Here is an 18636-nt window from a genome sequence, read left to right as displayed (position 1 = left end):
AGTGCCGGGCTCGCAGGAGTCACACATCAATGCCGCGGGGGGGTGGTGCAGGAGTCCGGGGAGGGAGGTGCGGCCAGGCGGCCGCCGGGAAAGCGGCCGGCCACCCCTCCACCTTTATGCGCCGGCCATTCGGAGCTGCAAGGCACCGTTTTACAAACGCTGTTTGCGGCTGCCACGGGCGAGGCGGCCGCAACTGAATTTGGCCATCGGGCCGGAACAGCATTGCAACCGGGGCGCTGCGCACACCGATGACGTCATCGGTGCCAGCGCAGCGCTACCGGCTAATGCCGATGTTAGGGTCCATCTGAATTTCGGGCGATAAAAAACTTCAGGCGCAAACCACTTTATAGCCAATAAGTGGGCGCAAACGCGACTGAATTTCTAGGCCAGGAGTGTTTTGGATCCTGGATGACTGTGCAGGAAGAGTTGGATGGGCAGTGTTGCATCCCCCATGTTCTGGTCCCACATCTCCCAAAGGAAGGTACAGAGCTAATGCACTGTGCTTGCCCCAAGAAGGAATGTACCACAGGTGTGAGTCGGAGCGGTTGCTGGGAGTGAGCAATTCCCAGCAAGAGTGCTGCTGATACATGAGTGAGGCTTTCACTGCTTCCTTATTTGTTAGGCTGAGCGTGAGGGATATACATTTACCAGTGGCATGCCAGTCAGGGAGGGATGAGGACCAGACTGGCACTGGACATTTTCTTTTTTATATTCATTCATCGGATGTGGGCATCACTGCCAAGGCCAGCGTTTATTCCCCATCCCTAATTGCTCCTGAGAAGTTGGTGGTGATATTTTTCCAAGTCAGGATGGTGTGTGACTTGGAGGGGAACTTTCAGGTAGTGGTGTTCCCATGCGCCTGCTGCCCTTGTCCTTCGAGGTTGTGGTCATGGGTTTGGGAGGTGCTGTTGAAGAAGCCTTGGCAAGTTGCTGCAGTGCATCTTGTAGATGGTGCACACTGCAGCCACGGTGCACCGGTGGTGGAGGGAGTACATGTTTAAGGTGGTGGATGGGGTGCCAATCAAGCGGACTGCTTTGTCCTGGATGGTGTCGAGTTTCTTGAGTGTTGTTGGAGCTGCACTCATCCAGGAGAATATTCCATCACACTCCTTACTTGTGCCTTGTAGATGGTAGAAAGGCTTTAGGGAGTCAGGTGAGACACTCACCACAGAATAACCAGCCTTTGACCTGTTTTTATAGCCAGAGTGTTTATGTGGCTGGTCCAATTAAGTTTCTGGTTAATGGTGACCCTCCCAGGATGTTGCTGGTGGGGGATTCTGCAATGGTAATGCCACTGAATGTCAAGGGCAGGTGGCAAGACTATCTCTTGTTGGAGATGGTAATATGCTGGTTTAGAGGACCACAGACTGGCACTGGACATGCCGGTCAGGGCAAGGATGAGGGCCACAGTCCGGCACTGGACAGCAGGAGGTGAGCACACATGGGACATAAAGAAATGTGAAGGGTTGACACTGTACAATGGAGTCTACATTGGAGATGCAATTCAGAAGTTGCGAGGACTGAATAGTAAGTATGTTGCAAGTATGGCAAACTTAAAACTCACACCTTAAACCTAATACAGAGGGGTGACGGGATTAGGACGGCCTTCCCGTAAACATAGGAAGTCCACATACTATATGAAAAAACCCTTGGGGGGGGTGGGGGTGGAAAATTCGTCCCCTTAGCACCAGACCAGTATCACCGGGGCGAGACTAATCCAGCACCGCACGCCAAATCAAGCCCCCCCCACCACCGGTAAGTGGTATCGCCAGGCACGTCAACGCCAGCTAGGTAGTGACATCAGTGAGTGTGGAACGCTCACTGACCGCCCTATTTGCAAAATTGATTCTCGCCATTTACCTCACCGCCGAGAGTAAACAACGACAGGGAGAGCTGGCGTGCAGCACCAGGAACGTTATTTAAAGGGATCATAAGTAATCACTCGCAGCGGTCAGGTTAGTGCAGTTTCAGTGGTTTTTTGTTAGTTTCACCCACTGCAACAGTTTCATTCAGTAATTTCAAGGTTCTTTTGTATCAGGAGCCTGTTGACAACTAAAAAGTAGCTACATTTATTCTTCAAAGATTCAAACTGCTACACTTGGTAACATTAATGGGGGCTGTACCGACATGCCATCTCACCCTCCAGGATCTACGGTGGAGGGAGCGGAGGCGGCGAGAAATACGGGAACATGTGTGCAGAGGGAGGAGGGCCATCAGGACTCTCACCAGGAGGCCTTACCCTCTGAGGGTATTCCAAGGGCACTTCTCCTACCTTCAATTAAGCGAGGAGCAGTGTATTAGAAGGCTTCGCTTCACCAAGGAGGTGGTCACAGAACTCTGCACCTCCTGCAACCAGACCTCCAGCCTCAGACCAGGGCAACCACGGATCTCCCAGTGGCAGTCAAGGTCACCGTGGCCCTCAATTTCTTCGCCAACGGATCCTTCCAGTCTGCAACAGGAGACATAGCTAACATCTCAGTTCGCTATCCATCGCTGCATCCGGGAGGTCACAGAGACTCTCTGCAGCAGAAGGGACTACATTGGCTTCCCGATCACCAGAGAGAAGCAAGACGAGTGTGCATGTGGCTTTGCCAGGATAGCAGGATTCCCCATGGTGCAGGGCGCCCACGTGGCTTTGCAGGCACCACATAACAATCCTGAGATCTACCATAACTGCAAAGGCTACCACTCACTTAATGTGCAGTTGGTGTGTGACCACACAGCAAATCCTTAATGTCAATGCCTGCTATCCTGGCAGCAGCCACGATGCCTTCATCCTGCACCAGACCGGTGTGCCAGCACTCTTCCAGCCACCACGCTATGCTCGAGGGCGACTGCTCGGAGACAACGGCTATCCACTCTCCACTTGGTTCATGACTCCCCTCCGCAACCCCAGCACTCCTGCCCAGCACTCATATAATGAGAGACATGCTGCCACCAGGAACATCATTGAGCAGACCATCAGCTTATTGAAGCAACAGTTCTGCTGCCTTGACTGCTCGGGAGCAGCCCTCCAGTACTCGCCAGAGCACGTGTCCCATTTCGTGGTGGTCTGCTGCATGCTCCACAATTTGGCCATCATGAGGGCACAGCCCTTGCCAGCAGGGATTGCAGGACCACCTCAGGAGAACGAGGCAGAAGAGGATGAGGAGGAGGATGAGGATGAGGAGGAACAGGAGGGAGGGAGGAGGCAGCGAGACAATTGGCCTTCTGGATGGGCTGTCCGTGACCGGTACATCAGGCTCCGATTCACATGAATTAAACACCAGATTCGCGTAGCTCATCACATCCCCATCATACAATCCCTGTCTCATGGCGTATCACAGTGTTCTCCGAGTGAGGTTGTTAAATTTCTTCCTGCACTATGTGTGGGTCCTGGGGACCACAGTACTGCCCGAGACGTGCTGTGCTACCTCCCGCCACATGGTATGGAAGATTTGTGGTGAGGGCCTCCTGCCACTTGCCGGCTAGAGCACTGCCCTCTGTCTCTCCACAGCGAAAACCAATGCCTCCAATGCTTTGTCGGAGAATCTACAGGCTCTCTCTCTGGGGCGTGGACCTACCATGAGCACACCTGGTTCAGTCTTCCAGCTCCTTCTCCTTGTTCTGTTTCTGCTTGCTGAGGCAGCTGCACAGCCAGCAATGCTGAGAATGAGGTGCTGCAGCATCAATGAACCTCCCCTTTAAGTAGTGAGGAAAGCCTGTGGCAATGATGAGTTGCGATTAGATTGCACCCAATATTGGTCCACCCTTTAAGTGTAACGCCAAAGGCATGATTTAGGACTCCAATCATTTTATTGAGCAGTGAGGGCAAATTTTGTGTGCAGTCTAAAGCATTTGCGCCTGGAACTAATTTTCAAACTTTTCTACTGACACCGCCCATACCTTGGCTATAACGAATTTCTAGCCATTGGTGTATTACTAGCAGATCGCCCATGGCATTGCTCAAGAGTGAATCACAGGATGTAAAGTGTGACAGGAAGTGCACACTATATGAAAAACTTAAAATACAATTATATATGGATGCATATGCTATAGATAGTAGATATGTATGGATGTATATACTATAGATAGACAGTAGATATGTATAGGTACATATACATGTTGCAGACGCGATGGGCCAAATGGCCTCATTTCGTGCTTTAAAACTCAATGCTATTGCTGCTTGCAGAGACAAACTTTGTGTCTACTTTCTCATGGTTGCAGATTCCAAGCTCCAATTGAGCATTGCATCAATACCACTGAACATATTGTTTCCATGGTTACTGAGAGCTGAAGCTTATAAATACTGACGCAATTACAGTTTTAAAAAAAAGAATACCCAGACATACATTACACAATTTAACTCCTTGAGGATACTACAATACCAAGCCTATAAAAAAATAGCAAATAGTTCAATCTATTCCCATTAAATCAGCCATTCAGCCAGTGATTGAATCCCAATAAACTGACAGAAAACACTGACCACCAGGAATGGGTCGGACTGCTGGCCTGTGATCAGTGACTTAGGAACAGGAGGAGGCCATTCAGCCCTCGAGCCTGTCCCGCAATTCAATTAAATCATGGCTGATCTGCATATTAACTCCATCTACCCACCTTGGTTCCGTAGCCCTTAGTACACATGCCTAACAAAAATCTATCCATCTCAGTTTTAAAATTTTCAATTGCCGCCAGCCTCAACAGCTTTTTGGGAGAGTTCCAGATTCCCATTACCCTTTGTGTGAATAAGTGCTTCCTGATCACTCCTGAATGGCCTGGCTCTAATTTTAAAATTATGTCCGGTTGTTCTGGACTCTCGCACCAGAGGAAATAGTTTCTATCTACCCTCTCGATTCATTTAACCATCTTAAACACCTAAATTAGATCACCCTTAATCTTCTATACTCAAGGAAATACAAGCCAAGTTTATGGAGCCTGGCCTCATAATTTAACCCTTTTAACCCCAGTATCATTCTGCGCTGCACCCCCTCCAAGGTGCGGTGCGGAGAACTGAATGCAGTGCCCCAGATGAGGTCTGACCAAGGCTCTGTCCAGCTGTAAAATAACTTCCACCCCTTTGTATTCCAGCCCTCTTGAGATAAAAGCCAATATTCCAAATCGAGCTTTGAAAGATTGTGACGAATGTTTCTGCAACTTCCTCACCGGTTTCTAATGCCCTGCGGTGGAAACCATCAGCTCCTGGAGATTTATCTTTCACAAGTCCCATTATTTTCTCCATTACCATTTTCTTTAACGAATATTGAATCCAGTAAGTCTGTCCCATTGATTTGTTTTTAATTTCTCTTCTATCGCTGGTATTTTATCTTCTGCCTCTACTATGAAAATGGATATAAAGTTTAATAATCTGCCATTACCTTGCTGTCTATTACAGTATCTCCTGCATCTGTCTTTAATGGGCCTACACCTGTTAGCCACTCTCTTACAATTAACATATTTCTTAAAACTTTTACTGTTAGCCTTTATATTACTTGCAAGTATTTTTCATCTTCCCTTTTAGCTTTTAATATTTTCTTCGTGCCCTTTGTTGCTTTCTGTATCTTTCCCAGTCTGCTGGATGACCCCTTCTCTTGGCAATTCTATCAGTCACTTCCTTTAGCTTTATACTGCATCTTACCTCACAAGTTGACCATGGCTGCTTGACTACAAGTGGAACTTTTGCGCTTTAGGGGTGTGTATTTATCTTGTATTGCACTAAATACATCTTTGAATACCTCCCATTGTTTGCCTGTTAACAGCTCAGCCCAGTTTAACGTCTCAAGCCATTGAGTAAATTATTCCTCCCCATGTAACTCGAGTCCTATCTCTGTGTGGCACAGTGCACCAACCTACCGCCTGGGCTACCCTTTCTACATGTTTAAGAAAAACGTACGTGTCAGTGAAGTTGGCGACACATTTAGTTGCTCTGCTCTATGTCTCTGAACATCGTATCAATCAATCTGGTGCAATCCTCACGACACAATTGTTTGAGACCCTGATATAATGTCTCAATCGTCACTGGGTGGTTCTCCAACACTAGTAAAGTGGGAGACCTGTGAGTGTTCTCAGCCACAGCTGACAAGGCTTCAATGTCATGACTGGTGCAGTCTGTCAGCTGCTCCATTAACCCTTTCCAGTGCAGACCGAGAGGATGTGATGGGTCCAAATGGCTGCAAAGATCTTCCAAGGTCCCGTGCATCAACCATCGCACACTGGCCTTCCACTGCAGACACATGAGAATTGTGGCATCATAACCTGCCATTAGCACATCCCAGGGGTGCTCCTCAATGGCCAGGAGTTTGGAGCAAAGCGTTAGGCCACCCTGTTCTGCTTGCAGGATCTGGTCTAGCGTGTAGACCGTTAGGTCTGAATTGGAACCGTCAATCTTGTTACATAAATGCCTGGGGCTGGAGTAGAATCTGCCCCACTTACAGTCAACATTGGTCTCTCGAAGCAGCTTCTCTATGTGGTCGGAGATTCCTTCGAGCATCTCGAAGCACTTTGACCGAGTGTCCAAAGCTGGGCTGTTGAGGTTGGGAGGCCTGTGCCCTCGGACAGTAACACTGAGAGAGTGGCCATCACTGGATACTTGCACTAGGGCCTCAGCCCCGTCAGTGCATTTAATCCCACCCTTCCAAATGACAAACCGCTCATGCTGCTGCCTGTGAGCTGCTCCGCTCTCACTCACAGTCCAGGCCTCTCTTGTAAAATGCCTCATCAAGTGCAGTTGAAGTCTCAGGAAGAAGGCCTGGGAGAAAAGGCCGAGCTGACTGTGCCACCTGTACACCACCCCTCGGTACAGGTTGAAACAATCCTCCCTCACCCATGCCTCGCTGCATTTCTCTTTCCTAAGCCAGGCTGGGACAATAAACTGACCAGGGCCAGCATTAAAAACCAGCTCCAGCTTCACGAGGAGGTCCACAATCAGATGGGGGCACTTGTCCTGCTTCAGGTGCAGCTCTGACTCCAGTTCTTCCCGGCTCCATTTTTCTTTACTGTTGCGCACAGGCGAGCAAGTGTAACTCCCGAACTGTCCAAAGATGTCCTGACAAAGCCACGGCAAATCCAGGACAACCAGCCCTTTATCCCACACGGAGGTTCCGGCCCCAACATGTGGGAAATACAACAACTGTTGGACAGAGGAAAGGGACCAAGTTACACTTTAACCTGAGCCTGGTTAGAGCTGTGATTCGACTGCTTCTCATTCACTGCCCCTCCCCCCGTTACACTGACCCGAACCCGAGCCCCTCCCCCGTTACCTTGACCAGTCACAGGCCCCTCCCTCCAATGTTCCCCCTAATTTTTTGGGGGGTGGGCGGTCCATTCAAAAGCCGGTAGGCGGCCTGCGCGGGATCTCCAGACAGCTGCGCGGCCGCGTAGCTTAGCGGGAACGTTGCTGACCAGCCCCTAACCCATTACACTGACCCGATCCGGGGCCCCTCCATCCGATACACAGACCACCCCCCTCCCCTGTTACAATGACCGCTCCTCCCCAATACACTGACTCAATCCCAGACTGCCCCTTCGATACACTGACCCGACCTCAGATACACTGACCCAATTACAGACCCCTCGATACACTGACCCAGACCCTCCGATACATTGACCCGGGACCCCCACCCCCGATACACGGACACAATCCCAGACCCCCCCCGATATACGGACCAGACCCCAGATCCCCCCCCCCGCCCCGATACACTGACCCGATCCCAGACCCCAAGCCCAATACACTGACCCGATCCCAGACCACCTCCCTGGATACACTGACCTGATCCCGCCCCCAATACACTGACCCGATCCCAGACCCCCAGCCAAATACACTGACCCAATCCCAGACCCCCAGTCCGATACACTGACCCGATCCCGGACACCCACCCCCCCACCGTTACACTGACCCGGACCCTCACCCTGATAACTGACCCGATCCCAGACCCTCCAAATCACTCGATTCCCACTCTCTGCGGTAGTTTTGTGACCAGCCTCAGGGCACAGCTGGGACTTGGGTGAGTGCTAACTTGAGTCTCCATACCTCGCAGACACTGTGCAGATACTCAATGGATATCTTCAACACTTCATCCTCAATATCTTCACAAAGGTTTTCTCGCACAGCTGCATAGAGCTCAGTCCAGGGCAGGAACCGGATCTGGGAGAATAGAACGCAGCAACAGATGTCACTCCACATCCACAGATAGAAAGAACCAGCGTCTCTGCTCGCCCAGCAGAGTACAGTCAAAAGGAGAAGGGCCCGCCATCACACAGCTTCCTTCTCGGGGAACATCTGTTACCAACCCAAGAACCAGTCCCGAATCGGAAAGAGCGCCCATCATCCCCTCTGTCTGGGGCTGATTTGACCCCAGGTCCCAGAGGGTGAAAGGTCAGTGTCTGACCCCTGCCCCACCGTCCCCCAGTATTGACCAGCAGCAGTTGGTGTTTGTTTGACTGTGAAAGATCTGAGAAATATTTGCTTCTTACCTCCTTACTCCTGATGAAATTCACTTCCCTCAGAATTCTGCTGCAAAGTGCTGGAATGTGGCTGGCCGTGTCCTAAGGGAGGCGATTCAGACTCGTTACTATTGGTCAGACAGAGAAACACCAAACACACGGCCATCGGTCAGAGAAACCCCAAACACACGGCCATCGGTGAGAGAAACACCACACACATGGCCATCGGTCAGAGAAACACCAAACACACGGCCATCGGTCAGAGAAACACCAAACACATGGCCATCGGCCAGACAGAGAAACGCCAAACACACGGCCATCGGTCAGACAGAGAAACACCAAACACACGGCCATCGGTCAGACAGAGAAACACCAAACACTTGGCCACCGGTCACACAGAGAAACACCAAACACACGGCCATCGGTCAGACAGAGAAACACCAAACACACGGCCATCGGTCAGACAGAGAAACGCCAAACACACGGCCATCGGTCAGACAGGGAAACACCAAACACACGGCCATCGGTCAGACAGAGAAACACCAAACACACGGCCATCGGTCAGACAGAGAAACACCAAACACACGGCCATCGGTCAGAGAAACACCAAACACACGGCCATCGGTCAGACAGAGAAACACCAAAAACACGGCCATCGGTCAGACAGGGAAACACCAAACACACGGCCATCGGTCAGACAGAGAAACACCAAACACACGGCCATCGGTCAGACAGAGAAACACCAAACACACGGCCATCGGTCAGACAGAGAAACACCAAACACACGTCCATCGGCCAGACAGAGAAACACCAAATACACGACCATCGGTCAGAGAAACACCAAACACACGGCCATCGGTCAGACAGAGAAACACCAAACACACGGCCATCGGTCAGAGAAACACCAAACACACGGCCATCGGTCAGAGAAACACCAAACACACGGCCATCGGTCAGAGAAACACCAAACACACGGCCATCGGTCAGAGAAACACCAAACACACGGCCATCGGTCAGAGAAACACCAAACACACGGCCATCGGTCAGAGAAACACCAAACACATGGCCATCGGTCAGAGAAACACCAAACACACGGCCATCGGTCAGAGAAACACCAAACACACGGCCATCGGTCAGAGAAACACCAAACACACGGCCATCGGTCAGAGAAACACCAAACACACGGCCATCGGTCAGAGAAACACCAAACACACGGCCATCGGTCAGAGAAACACCAAACACACGGCCATCGGTCAGAGAAACACCAAACACAAGGCCATCGGTCAGAGAAACACCAAACACACGGCCATCGGTCAGAGAAACACCAAACACACGGCCATCGGTCAGAGAAACACCAAACACACGGCCATCGGTCAGAGAAACACCAAACACACGGCCATCGGTCAGTCAGAGAAACACCAAACACACGGCCATCGGTCAGACAGAGAAACACCAAACACACGGCCATCGGTCAGACAGAGAAACACCAAACACACGGCCATCGGTCAGACAGAGAAACACCAAACACACGGCCATCGGTCAGACAGAGAAACACCAAACACACGGCCATCGGTCAGACAGAGAAACACCAAACACACGGCCATCGGTCACACAGAGAAACACCAAACACACGGCCATCGGTCAGAAAGAGAAACACCAAACACACGGCCATCGGTCAGAAAGAGAAACACCAAACACACGGCCATCGGTCAGAAAGAGAAACACCAAACACACGGCCATCGGTCAGACAGAGAAACACCAAACACACGGCCATCGGTCAGACAGAGAAACACCAAACACACGGCCATCGGTCAGACAGAGAAACACCAAACACACGGCCATCGGTCAGAGAAACACCAAACACACGGCCATCGGTCAGAGAAACACCAAACACATGGCCATCGGTCAGAGAAACACCAAACACACGGCCATCGGTCAGAGAAACACCAAACATACGGCCATCAGTCAGAGAAACACCAAACACACGGCCATCGGTCAGTCAGAGAAACACCAAACACACGGCCATCGGTCAGAGAAACACCAAACACACGGCCATCGGTCAGAGAAACACCAAACACACAGCCATCGGTCAGAGAAACACCAAACACACGGCCATTGGTCAGAGAAACACCAAACATACGGCCATCAGTCAGAGAAACACCAAACACACGGCCATCGGTCAGTCAGAGAAACACCAAACACACGGCCATCGGTCAGAGAAACACCAAACACACGGCCATCGGTCAGAGAAACACCAAACATACGGCCATCAGTCAGAGAAACACCAAACACACGGCCATCAGTCAGTCAGAGAAACACCAAACACACGGCCATCGGTCAGAGAAACACCAAACACGCGGCCATCGGTCAGAGAAACACCAAACACACGGCCATCGGTCAGAGAAACACCAAACACATGGCCATCGGTCAGACAGAGAAACACCAAACACGGCCTTCAAAGGACAAATATCTCAACATAGATTATAAAGTAGTCAAACAAATTTGTCTCTGTGGGAGACATTGCTCAGTGGGTAGCTCTCTCGCCTTGGAGTCGGAAGATCGTGGGTACAAGCTCCAGTCCAGAGACTTGAGCCTATAATCCAGGCTGACACTCCAGTGCATTGTTGGAGGTGCAGTCTTTCCGATGAGACGTTAAACCGAGACCCCGTCTGCTCTCTCAGGTGGATGTAAAAGATCCCATGGCACTATATCGAAGAAGAGCAGAGTTCACCCCATTGTCCTTGGCTAATATTTATCCCTCAACCAACATCACTAAAACAGATTATCTGGTCATTATCATATTGCAATTTGTGGAAGCCTGCTGTGTGCAAATTGGCTATAAAGCGCTTTGGGACATCCGGAGGTCGTGAAAGGCGCTATAGAAATGCGAGTCTTTTTTTTTTTTTAACCACTGCAGCAATTTAAGAACATAAGAAATAGGAGCAGGAGTAGGCCATTTGGCCCCTCGAGCCTGCTCCACCATTCAATAAGATCATGGCTGATCTGGTCTTGGCCTCAACTCCACTTCCCTGCCCACTCCCCATAACCCTTGACTCCCTTATCGTTCAAAAATCTATCTGTCTCCACCTTAAATATGTTCAATGACTCTGCCTCCACAGCTCTCTGGGGTAGAGAATTCCAAAGATTCACGACCCTCAGAGAAGAAATTCCTCCTCATCTCTGTCTTAAATGGGCGACCCCTTATTCTGAAACTATGCCCTCCAGTTCTAGATTCCCCCACGAGGGGAAACATCCTCTCTGCATCTACCCTGTCAAGCCCCCTCAGAATCTTATACATTTCAATAAGATCACCTCTCATTCTTCTAAACTCCAATGAGTATAGGCCCAACCTGCTCAACCTTTCTTCATAAGACAACCCCTTCATTTCAGGAAATAACCTCGTGAACCTTCTCTGAACTACAATGCAAGTATATCCCTCCTTAAATAAGGAGACCAAAACTGTATGCAGTACTCCATGTGTGGTCTCACCAGCGCCCTATACAGTTGTAGCAAGACTTCCCTACTTTATACTCCATTCCCCCTTGCAATAAAGGTCAACATTCCATTTGCCTTCCTAATTACTTGCTGTACCTGCATGCTAACTTGTTAGATCTGTGATTCTTAAAGTAGGATGTTTCCCAATAACTACACGGAGGCTGTAACTTAACAATCAACAGGTGTTTACTGGAGTAGTGTAGTCTCAAGACTGGGAGTACAGAGGCATGCTCAAGCCTTATAATACAGGTGTGGTCACTGCCGGTACTACAGTATACAGGAGCTGTAAAAGTAGTTCTCTCTTAAAGGTACATACACTACAATTCCTCCCCTTTTAGATTAGCAGTACCCATAATATGCAAATAACAATTAACACTTTAACATGCACATTAAACAGAAATAGTCCATTTATAGATTCAGTCTTTGGGGCGGCTTCCTGATCCTTTCTGGATAGCGCCTTTCCTGAGGTTCTTGTTCTTGGTGCGGAGGCGATTCTGGCCCCCTTTCATCGGTTTCCACTGCTACTGTTTCTGAGGTAGATACTACCGGTATGTCGGGTTCATCCCCAGGTACGCGAGACATGGGGTTGACTCGTTCCTGTGACGCTAAGATCTGGTCGACGTGGCGTCTCACAATGTTCTCCCCGACATCCACTGTGCACATTAATGGCACCTGCCGTGTGCATATCGTTCCGGGTTCAAATTTCTCTGTTCGGTAGTCACGGGCCAAGACTGGTTGTCCTACATTGAAGCTCCTTGTCGGCTTCTCATTGATGTGCTGGAATTGTATATCCTCAACATTTCTTCGCACATTTGGTCTGAGCAAATCCAGATCCGGTAGCACTGCCGGCAGATCCCTCGATGTCCCAGGTTGGGCGTCATCTTCATAGGGGTGCGGAGTGTTGACATCATCGTCGTGGGATCCTACATCATTCGGGCCCGTGTGACCGGTTGGGCAGGGAGCCAGATCTCTGAGCGAGATGGTGGACTCCCGGCCATCGGGGTACCGCACGTGCGCATACGTGGGGTTTACCTCCGTTAACTCCACCTCGTCAACGAGAGGGTCGTTCTTGGCCGACCGGACGAACCTCCGGAGTAGCACAGGGCCTGGAGCCACCAACCATGACGGTAGAGATGTCCCATGTGTAGAGCGACACCGGAACTTGAAGAATCGCTCATGAGGTGTGACATTAGTGGATGTGGAGAGAAGAGACCTGATAGAGTGTAACACGTCGGGGAGCACAGTTTCCCACTGCTGGTCTGGTAGGTTGCGTGACCTCAGTGCCAGACGGACAGCATTCCAGATGATGGCATTGTATCGTTCAACCTGTCCATTGCTGATTGGGTGATATGGTGTCGTCTTACTCGAGGCGATTCCCCGTTGGGAGAGATAACTTTTAAGTTCACTCGACATAAAGGAGGGACCCCGATCCGTGTGGATAAAATTGGCCGTCCCGCAAAGGGAAAAGACCTGATCGAGGCATTTAATTACCATAGAGCTAAGCATATTAGGACAGGGGAAGGCAAAGGGAAAGCGTGAATATTCGTCTACCATCGTAAGTAGGTAGGTGTTCCGCGTCGACGAAGGCAATGGCCCTTTAAAGTCTATGCTGAGCCTCTGCATAGGCTGCATTGCATGTATGAGTAAGTCATCTGATGGGCGGAAGAATTGTGGTTTCAATTCTGCACAAATCCTACAGGAGGAGCATGTTTTCTTTACGTCCTCCGTTGAGAATGGTAGATTTTTGGAGCGCACAAAGTGCAACATACGGGTAACGCCAGGATGGCATAAGTCCATATGCAGATCCGCCAGAGTCGATGTTGACATTGAAGAGCAAAATGCCCGTGTGAAGGTATCTGGGGCCACATTCTGTTTGCCGGGTCGGTAACAGATAGTATATCCAAAAGGCGGCCAGCTCCATCCTCCAGAGTTGAATTTTATTATTTTTGATTTTCGTGCGCTTCCGGTTATCCAACATGAAGGCCACGGAGCGCTGGTCAGTTATGAGCGTGAAATGACGGCGAGCAAGAAAATGACTCCATTGGCGTACAGCCTCGATGATGGCTGTAGCCTCCTTCTCGACCGGGGGGCGGGGGGGGGTAATGGAGCTCGCTACCTTGTAAGGTTCTGGATAGGAATGCCACGGGCCAACCACCTTGATTCAAGGTAGCCGAGATCGCCACCTCCGATGCATCGCATTCGACCACAAAAGGAAGGTTTTCGTCAATGGAGCGAAGCGTGGCTTTCTCCAGCTGTCGTTTGAGGAGGTTGAAGGCAGAAATAGCCATTGCTTCTAATGGAAAAGACTTTGCATGAAGCAGGGGCTGTATTTTATCAGAGAAGTGAGGTATCCACTTTGCGTAATAAGCAAACATGCCAAGTGCCCGACGAAGAGAGCCGAGATTTGTAGGGGGAGGGAGCTCCTGAAGTGGACAAAGTCGCGCTGGGTCCGGTTTAATAACACCGTTGCCCACCCAGTAGCCAAGAATGTTCACTGATGGCATCGATTTCACCGATTTGGATTCGTTTAACGTTAAGTGGCGACAACGGAGAACGTCAAAATATCTCTGAAGATTGGCGTCATGCTCCTTTTGATCATGGCCGGCAATACTGATATTGTCTAAATACGGAAAGGTATCTGTCAAGTTCTCTTGCCGGACTAGGCCATCCATTGCCCGTTGGAAGATGGCCACCCCATTGGTGACCCCAAATGGAAGGCGACAAAACTGATAAAGCCGACCATTGGTCTCAAAGGCCGTATACTTTTTGTCAGAGTCTTTCAGCGGTACCTGATGGTACGCGCTCTTTAAATCGAAGGTTGAAAATACCTTGTATTTGGCAAGGTTGTTGACCATGTCATCTATGCGTGGTAGCGGGTAGGCATCCAGATCGGTATATTAATAGTCTGCGAATAATCAATACACAGACGTTTCTTATGTTGTTTTAAAGGGTTTTTCACAATGACGACTTGAGCCCGCCAGGGGGATGAACACAGCTCGATAATATCGTCAGCTAAAAGGCGAGAGATTTCTGCCTCGATAAATGCTCGGTCGTCTTGGCTAAAGCGTCGCGATTTGGTAGCTATGGGTTTACAGCGGGGGGGGGAGAGATTGGCAAACAGGGAGGGCTCACCGAGTAAGGCCGCCGAGAGCGCACAAAACGGCACCTTAGAAATGGAAAGTTCCGGCTTCGACCCTCCAAACTCAAAAGTGAGTCTTTTGTGCTGCTTCTGGAAGTCCTGTCCCAGAAGCACATCGCTACATAAGTTTTCGAGTACTCCGAGCCGGGTGGAGGGATACGTGCGACCATTGAGGATGAGGTTGACAAGACAGAAGCCAGAAGAATTGGTGGTCAGAGTCGTCAGAGCCATTGCAATCTCCCTGTCCGAGGGATAAATGCGCAGTTTTAACCTGCTGACAGCCCGCTTACTAATGAAGCTGTCAGAGCTGCAGGAGTCGATTAGCGCGCTTAGAGTGTGCCCATTTACTGAAACCTTCGTAGCTGCATGGGACAAACCTTGGGGAAAAACAGCTGTGATGGGAGGAGGGGTAATTTTTCCTTCGGCAGCTGTAGCCTTAGCAGTGGTTCTTGGGGGAGGAGCAGCTCCATAGATAGCAGCTGTGAAGCTAACAGGAGCTCTCGACCGGTATACTTTAGAGCAGCGGCCTTTCTTGTTAGCAGAGGCCCGTGACTGGCATACCTTGGAAAAGTGTCCTTTCTTGCTGCAATGATTGCAGGTCGCATTACGAGCCGGGCAAAATTTTCTGTAATGGAACATACCTCCACAAAAGAAACACTTTCTTCCTGATTGCCAGGATGCTGCTAGGGCGGGGTCGTCATCAGCAAAGGCCTCTAGGGTAGGGTCGTCGTCCGTTAGAGTAGAGTCATCATCAGCGGGGGCATCCACCCAAGACCTATCGAAAGACTTACTAAGGGTGATAGCCGCCGCCCGTGCACGTGGTGGGAGATAAGTGTCTGCATTCTTCTTGGCCAAGTCCAGGAACACGCCTGGTCATAAGCAGCCCGTAAATTGAGGGTTTTATTTTCCAGCAGGTGCTGACGTATAAAAGGGGACGCAATCCCATTGATAAAGGAATCGCGGATTAGTTCCTCTGCTTTAAGGTTACAATCTTTGCTGAGCCTGCGAAGTTTCTGGAGGAATTCATCGAGTGATTCCCCAGGCTGCTGCCGAGTTGTGGCCAGTAGGTGTCGAGCAAAGATTTCATTCGGGGACTTGACAAATAGCTGCTGTAAAATTTCGATAGCAGCGTTGTAGTCTATACAGTCCTCAATATAATCATACACATGAGGGGATACGTAGTTAATAAGCATTCGTAACTTATTAGAGGCACCCACCCCACATTCTTCAAGAAAGTTGCTAAAGGTACGAAACCAATGCTTCCATACCTTCGCTGCCGCAGGTGCATTCGGGTCCAGGTCGAGACTAGCGGGTCTAAGGAGTTTTTCCATGATGGATCAGTTTCTTTCCCATGTCCCTTTCTGCGGTTCGAGTTGCAGCTGGTTGTTCCGAATCACCCAAGGCGTGGAGACGACAACAAGTCGATTAAATGGACGTAATAAAGACTCACTACGCACTTGGTTGTACATAAAGCAAGGCTTTAATCGACTTGTAACAAAACATGGAGGTCTAGTTAGTAGCCACTAGCTTCCTGTTTCCAGACTGTCTCTGGCCAAGCTGGGCCCACGCCCTAGTATTTATACTCCTCGGGCGGCGCCCTCAGCTGGCCGTTGTAGTACTTCCTTGTAGAAGTTGCGATTTATGACACTAACTTTTTGTGTTTCATGTACGAGGACCCCCAGATCCCTCTGTACCGCAGCATTTTGTAGTCTCCCTCCATTTAAATAATAATTTGCTTTTTTATTTTTCCTACCAAAATGGATAACCTCACATTTTCCCACATTATACTCCATCTGCCAAATGTTTGCCCACTCACTTAACCTATCTATATCCCTTTGCAGATTCTTTGTGTCCTCTTCACAACTTGCTTTCCCACCTATCTTTGTATCGTCAGAAAATTTGGCTACAGTATACTTGGTCGCTTCATCCAAGTCATTAATATAGATTGTAAACAGTTGAGGCCCCAGCACTGATCCCTGTGGCACTCCACTAGTTACTGGTTGCCAACCTGACAATGACCCATTTATCCCAACTCTCTGTTTCCTGTTAGTTAGCCAATCCTCTATCCATGCTAATATATTACCCCATACCCCATGAGCTCTTATCTTGTGCAGTAACCTTTTATGTGGTACCTTATCGAATGCCTTCTGGAAATCCAAATACACTACATCTACTGGATCCCCTTTATCCACCCTGCTCGTTACATCCTCAAAGAACTCTAGCAAATTTGTCAAACATGATTTCCCTTTCATAAAACCATGTTGACTCTGTTTGACTGTATTATGATTTTCTAAATGTCCTGCTACTACTCCCTTAATAATGGATTCCAGCATTTTCCCAATGACAGATGTTAGGCTAACTGATCTATAGTTTCCTGCTTTCTGTCTCCCTCCTTTCTTGAATAGGGGTGTTATATTTGCAGTTTTCCAATCCGCTGGGGCCTCTCCAGAATCCAGGGAATTTTGGTAGATTACAACCAATGCATCCACTATCTCTGCAGCCACTTCTTTTAAGACCCTAGGGTGCAGGCCATCAGGTCCAGGGGACTTGTCCACCTTTAGTCCCATAAGTTTGTCTAGTACTTTTTCTCGAGTGATGGTGATTGTTTTAAGTTCCCCCCCTCTCTATAGCCCCTTGATTATCAATTATTACTGGGATGCTTTTAGTGTCTTCTACCGTGAAGACCGATACAAAATATTTGTTCAAAGTCTCTGCTATTTCCGTTTCCCATTATTAATTCCCCAGTCTCATCCTCTAAGGGACCAACGTTTACTTTAGTTAATCTCTTCCTTTTTATATACCTGTAGAAGCTCTTACTGTCTGTTTTTATATTTCTTGGTAGTTTACTCTCATAATCGATCTTCTCTCTCTTTATTATTTTTTTTAGTCGTCCTTTGCTGGTTTCTAAAAATTTCCCAATCCTCTGGCCTACCACTAATCTTTGCATCATTGTATGCCTTTGTTTACAATTTGATACCATCCTTAACTTCCTTAGTCACGGATGGTTCATTCTTCTCTTAGAGTCTTTCTTTCTCACTGAAATATATCTTTGCTGAGAGTTATGAAATATCTCCTTAAATGTCTGCCACTGCTTATCTACCGTCTTACCCTTTAATCTATTTTCCCAGTCCACTTTAGCCAACTCTGTCTGCATACCTTTGGAATTGTCTTTATTTAAGTCCAGGACACTATTTGAGGCCATTGTCGGGAGGAGCAGAGAGCGGCGGTACAGTGAGTACTTAAACTCACTTTCGCAGGCTTTTTTTTTTTAAACAGAGGCCAGTGTCGGGAGGAGCAGAGAGCGATGGTACAGTGAGTACTTAAACTCACTTTCGCGGGCTTTCTTTCAGAGGCCAGTGTTGGGAGGAGCAGAGAGCGGTGGTACAGTGAGTACTTAAACTCACTTTCGCGGGCTTTCTTTCAGAGGCCAGTGTCGGGAGGAGCAGAGAGCGGCGGTACAGTGAGTACTTAAACTCACTTTCGTGGGCTTTCTTTCAGAGGCTTACCAATCTCACAGGCCGGCGGCGGCATTCCGGAGCCACGTCACGATTCAAAAAGTGACGCGGGCAAGAGGAAGCAGCTGA

The 18636-nt window shown here is 49.2% G+C and overlaps 1 protein-coding gene across 1 annotated transcript in view; it reads right to left on the bottom strand.

The window, feature by feature from the left end:
- Positions 1-3776: 3776 nt before the first annotated feature.
- Positions 3777-18636, bottom strand: part of LOC147105771 (uncharacterized) — a 53097-nt gene continuing 38237 nt past the window's right edge. The window contains exons 14-16 of the mRNA XM_086010516.1: positions 8449-8520; positions 8006-8119; positions 3777-7105 (exon numbers count right to left, since the gene is read on the bottom strand). Coding sequence (XP_085866642.1) covers positions 5894-7105; positions 8006-8119; positions 8449-8520 — 1398 coding nt within the window. The 3' untranslated portion in view covers positions 3777-5893. The remainder of the gene's footprint in view (positions 7106-8005; positions 8120-8448; positions 8521-18636) is intronic.

This window comes from Somniosus microcephalus, chromosome 17 (genome assembly GCF_052327205.1).
Source record: "Somniosus microcephalus isolate GS21.2 chromosome 17, FLI_Smic_1.0, whole genome shotgun sequence".
NCBI lineage: Eukaryota > Metazoa > Chordata > Chondrichthyes > Squaliformes > Somniosidae > Somniosus > Somniosus microcephalus.
The sequence above is the reverse complement of the archived record's forward strand: the minus strand, read 5'-3'. Positions and strand labels throughout refer to the sequence as shown.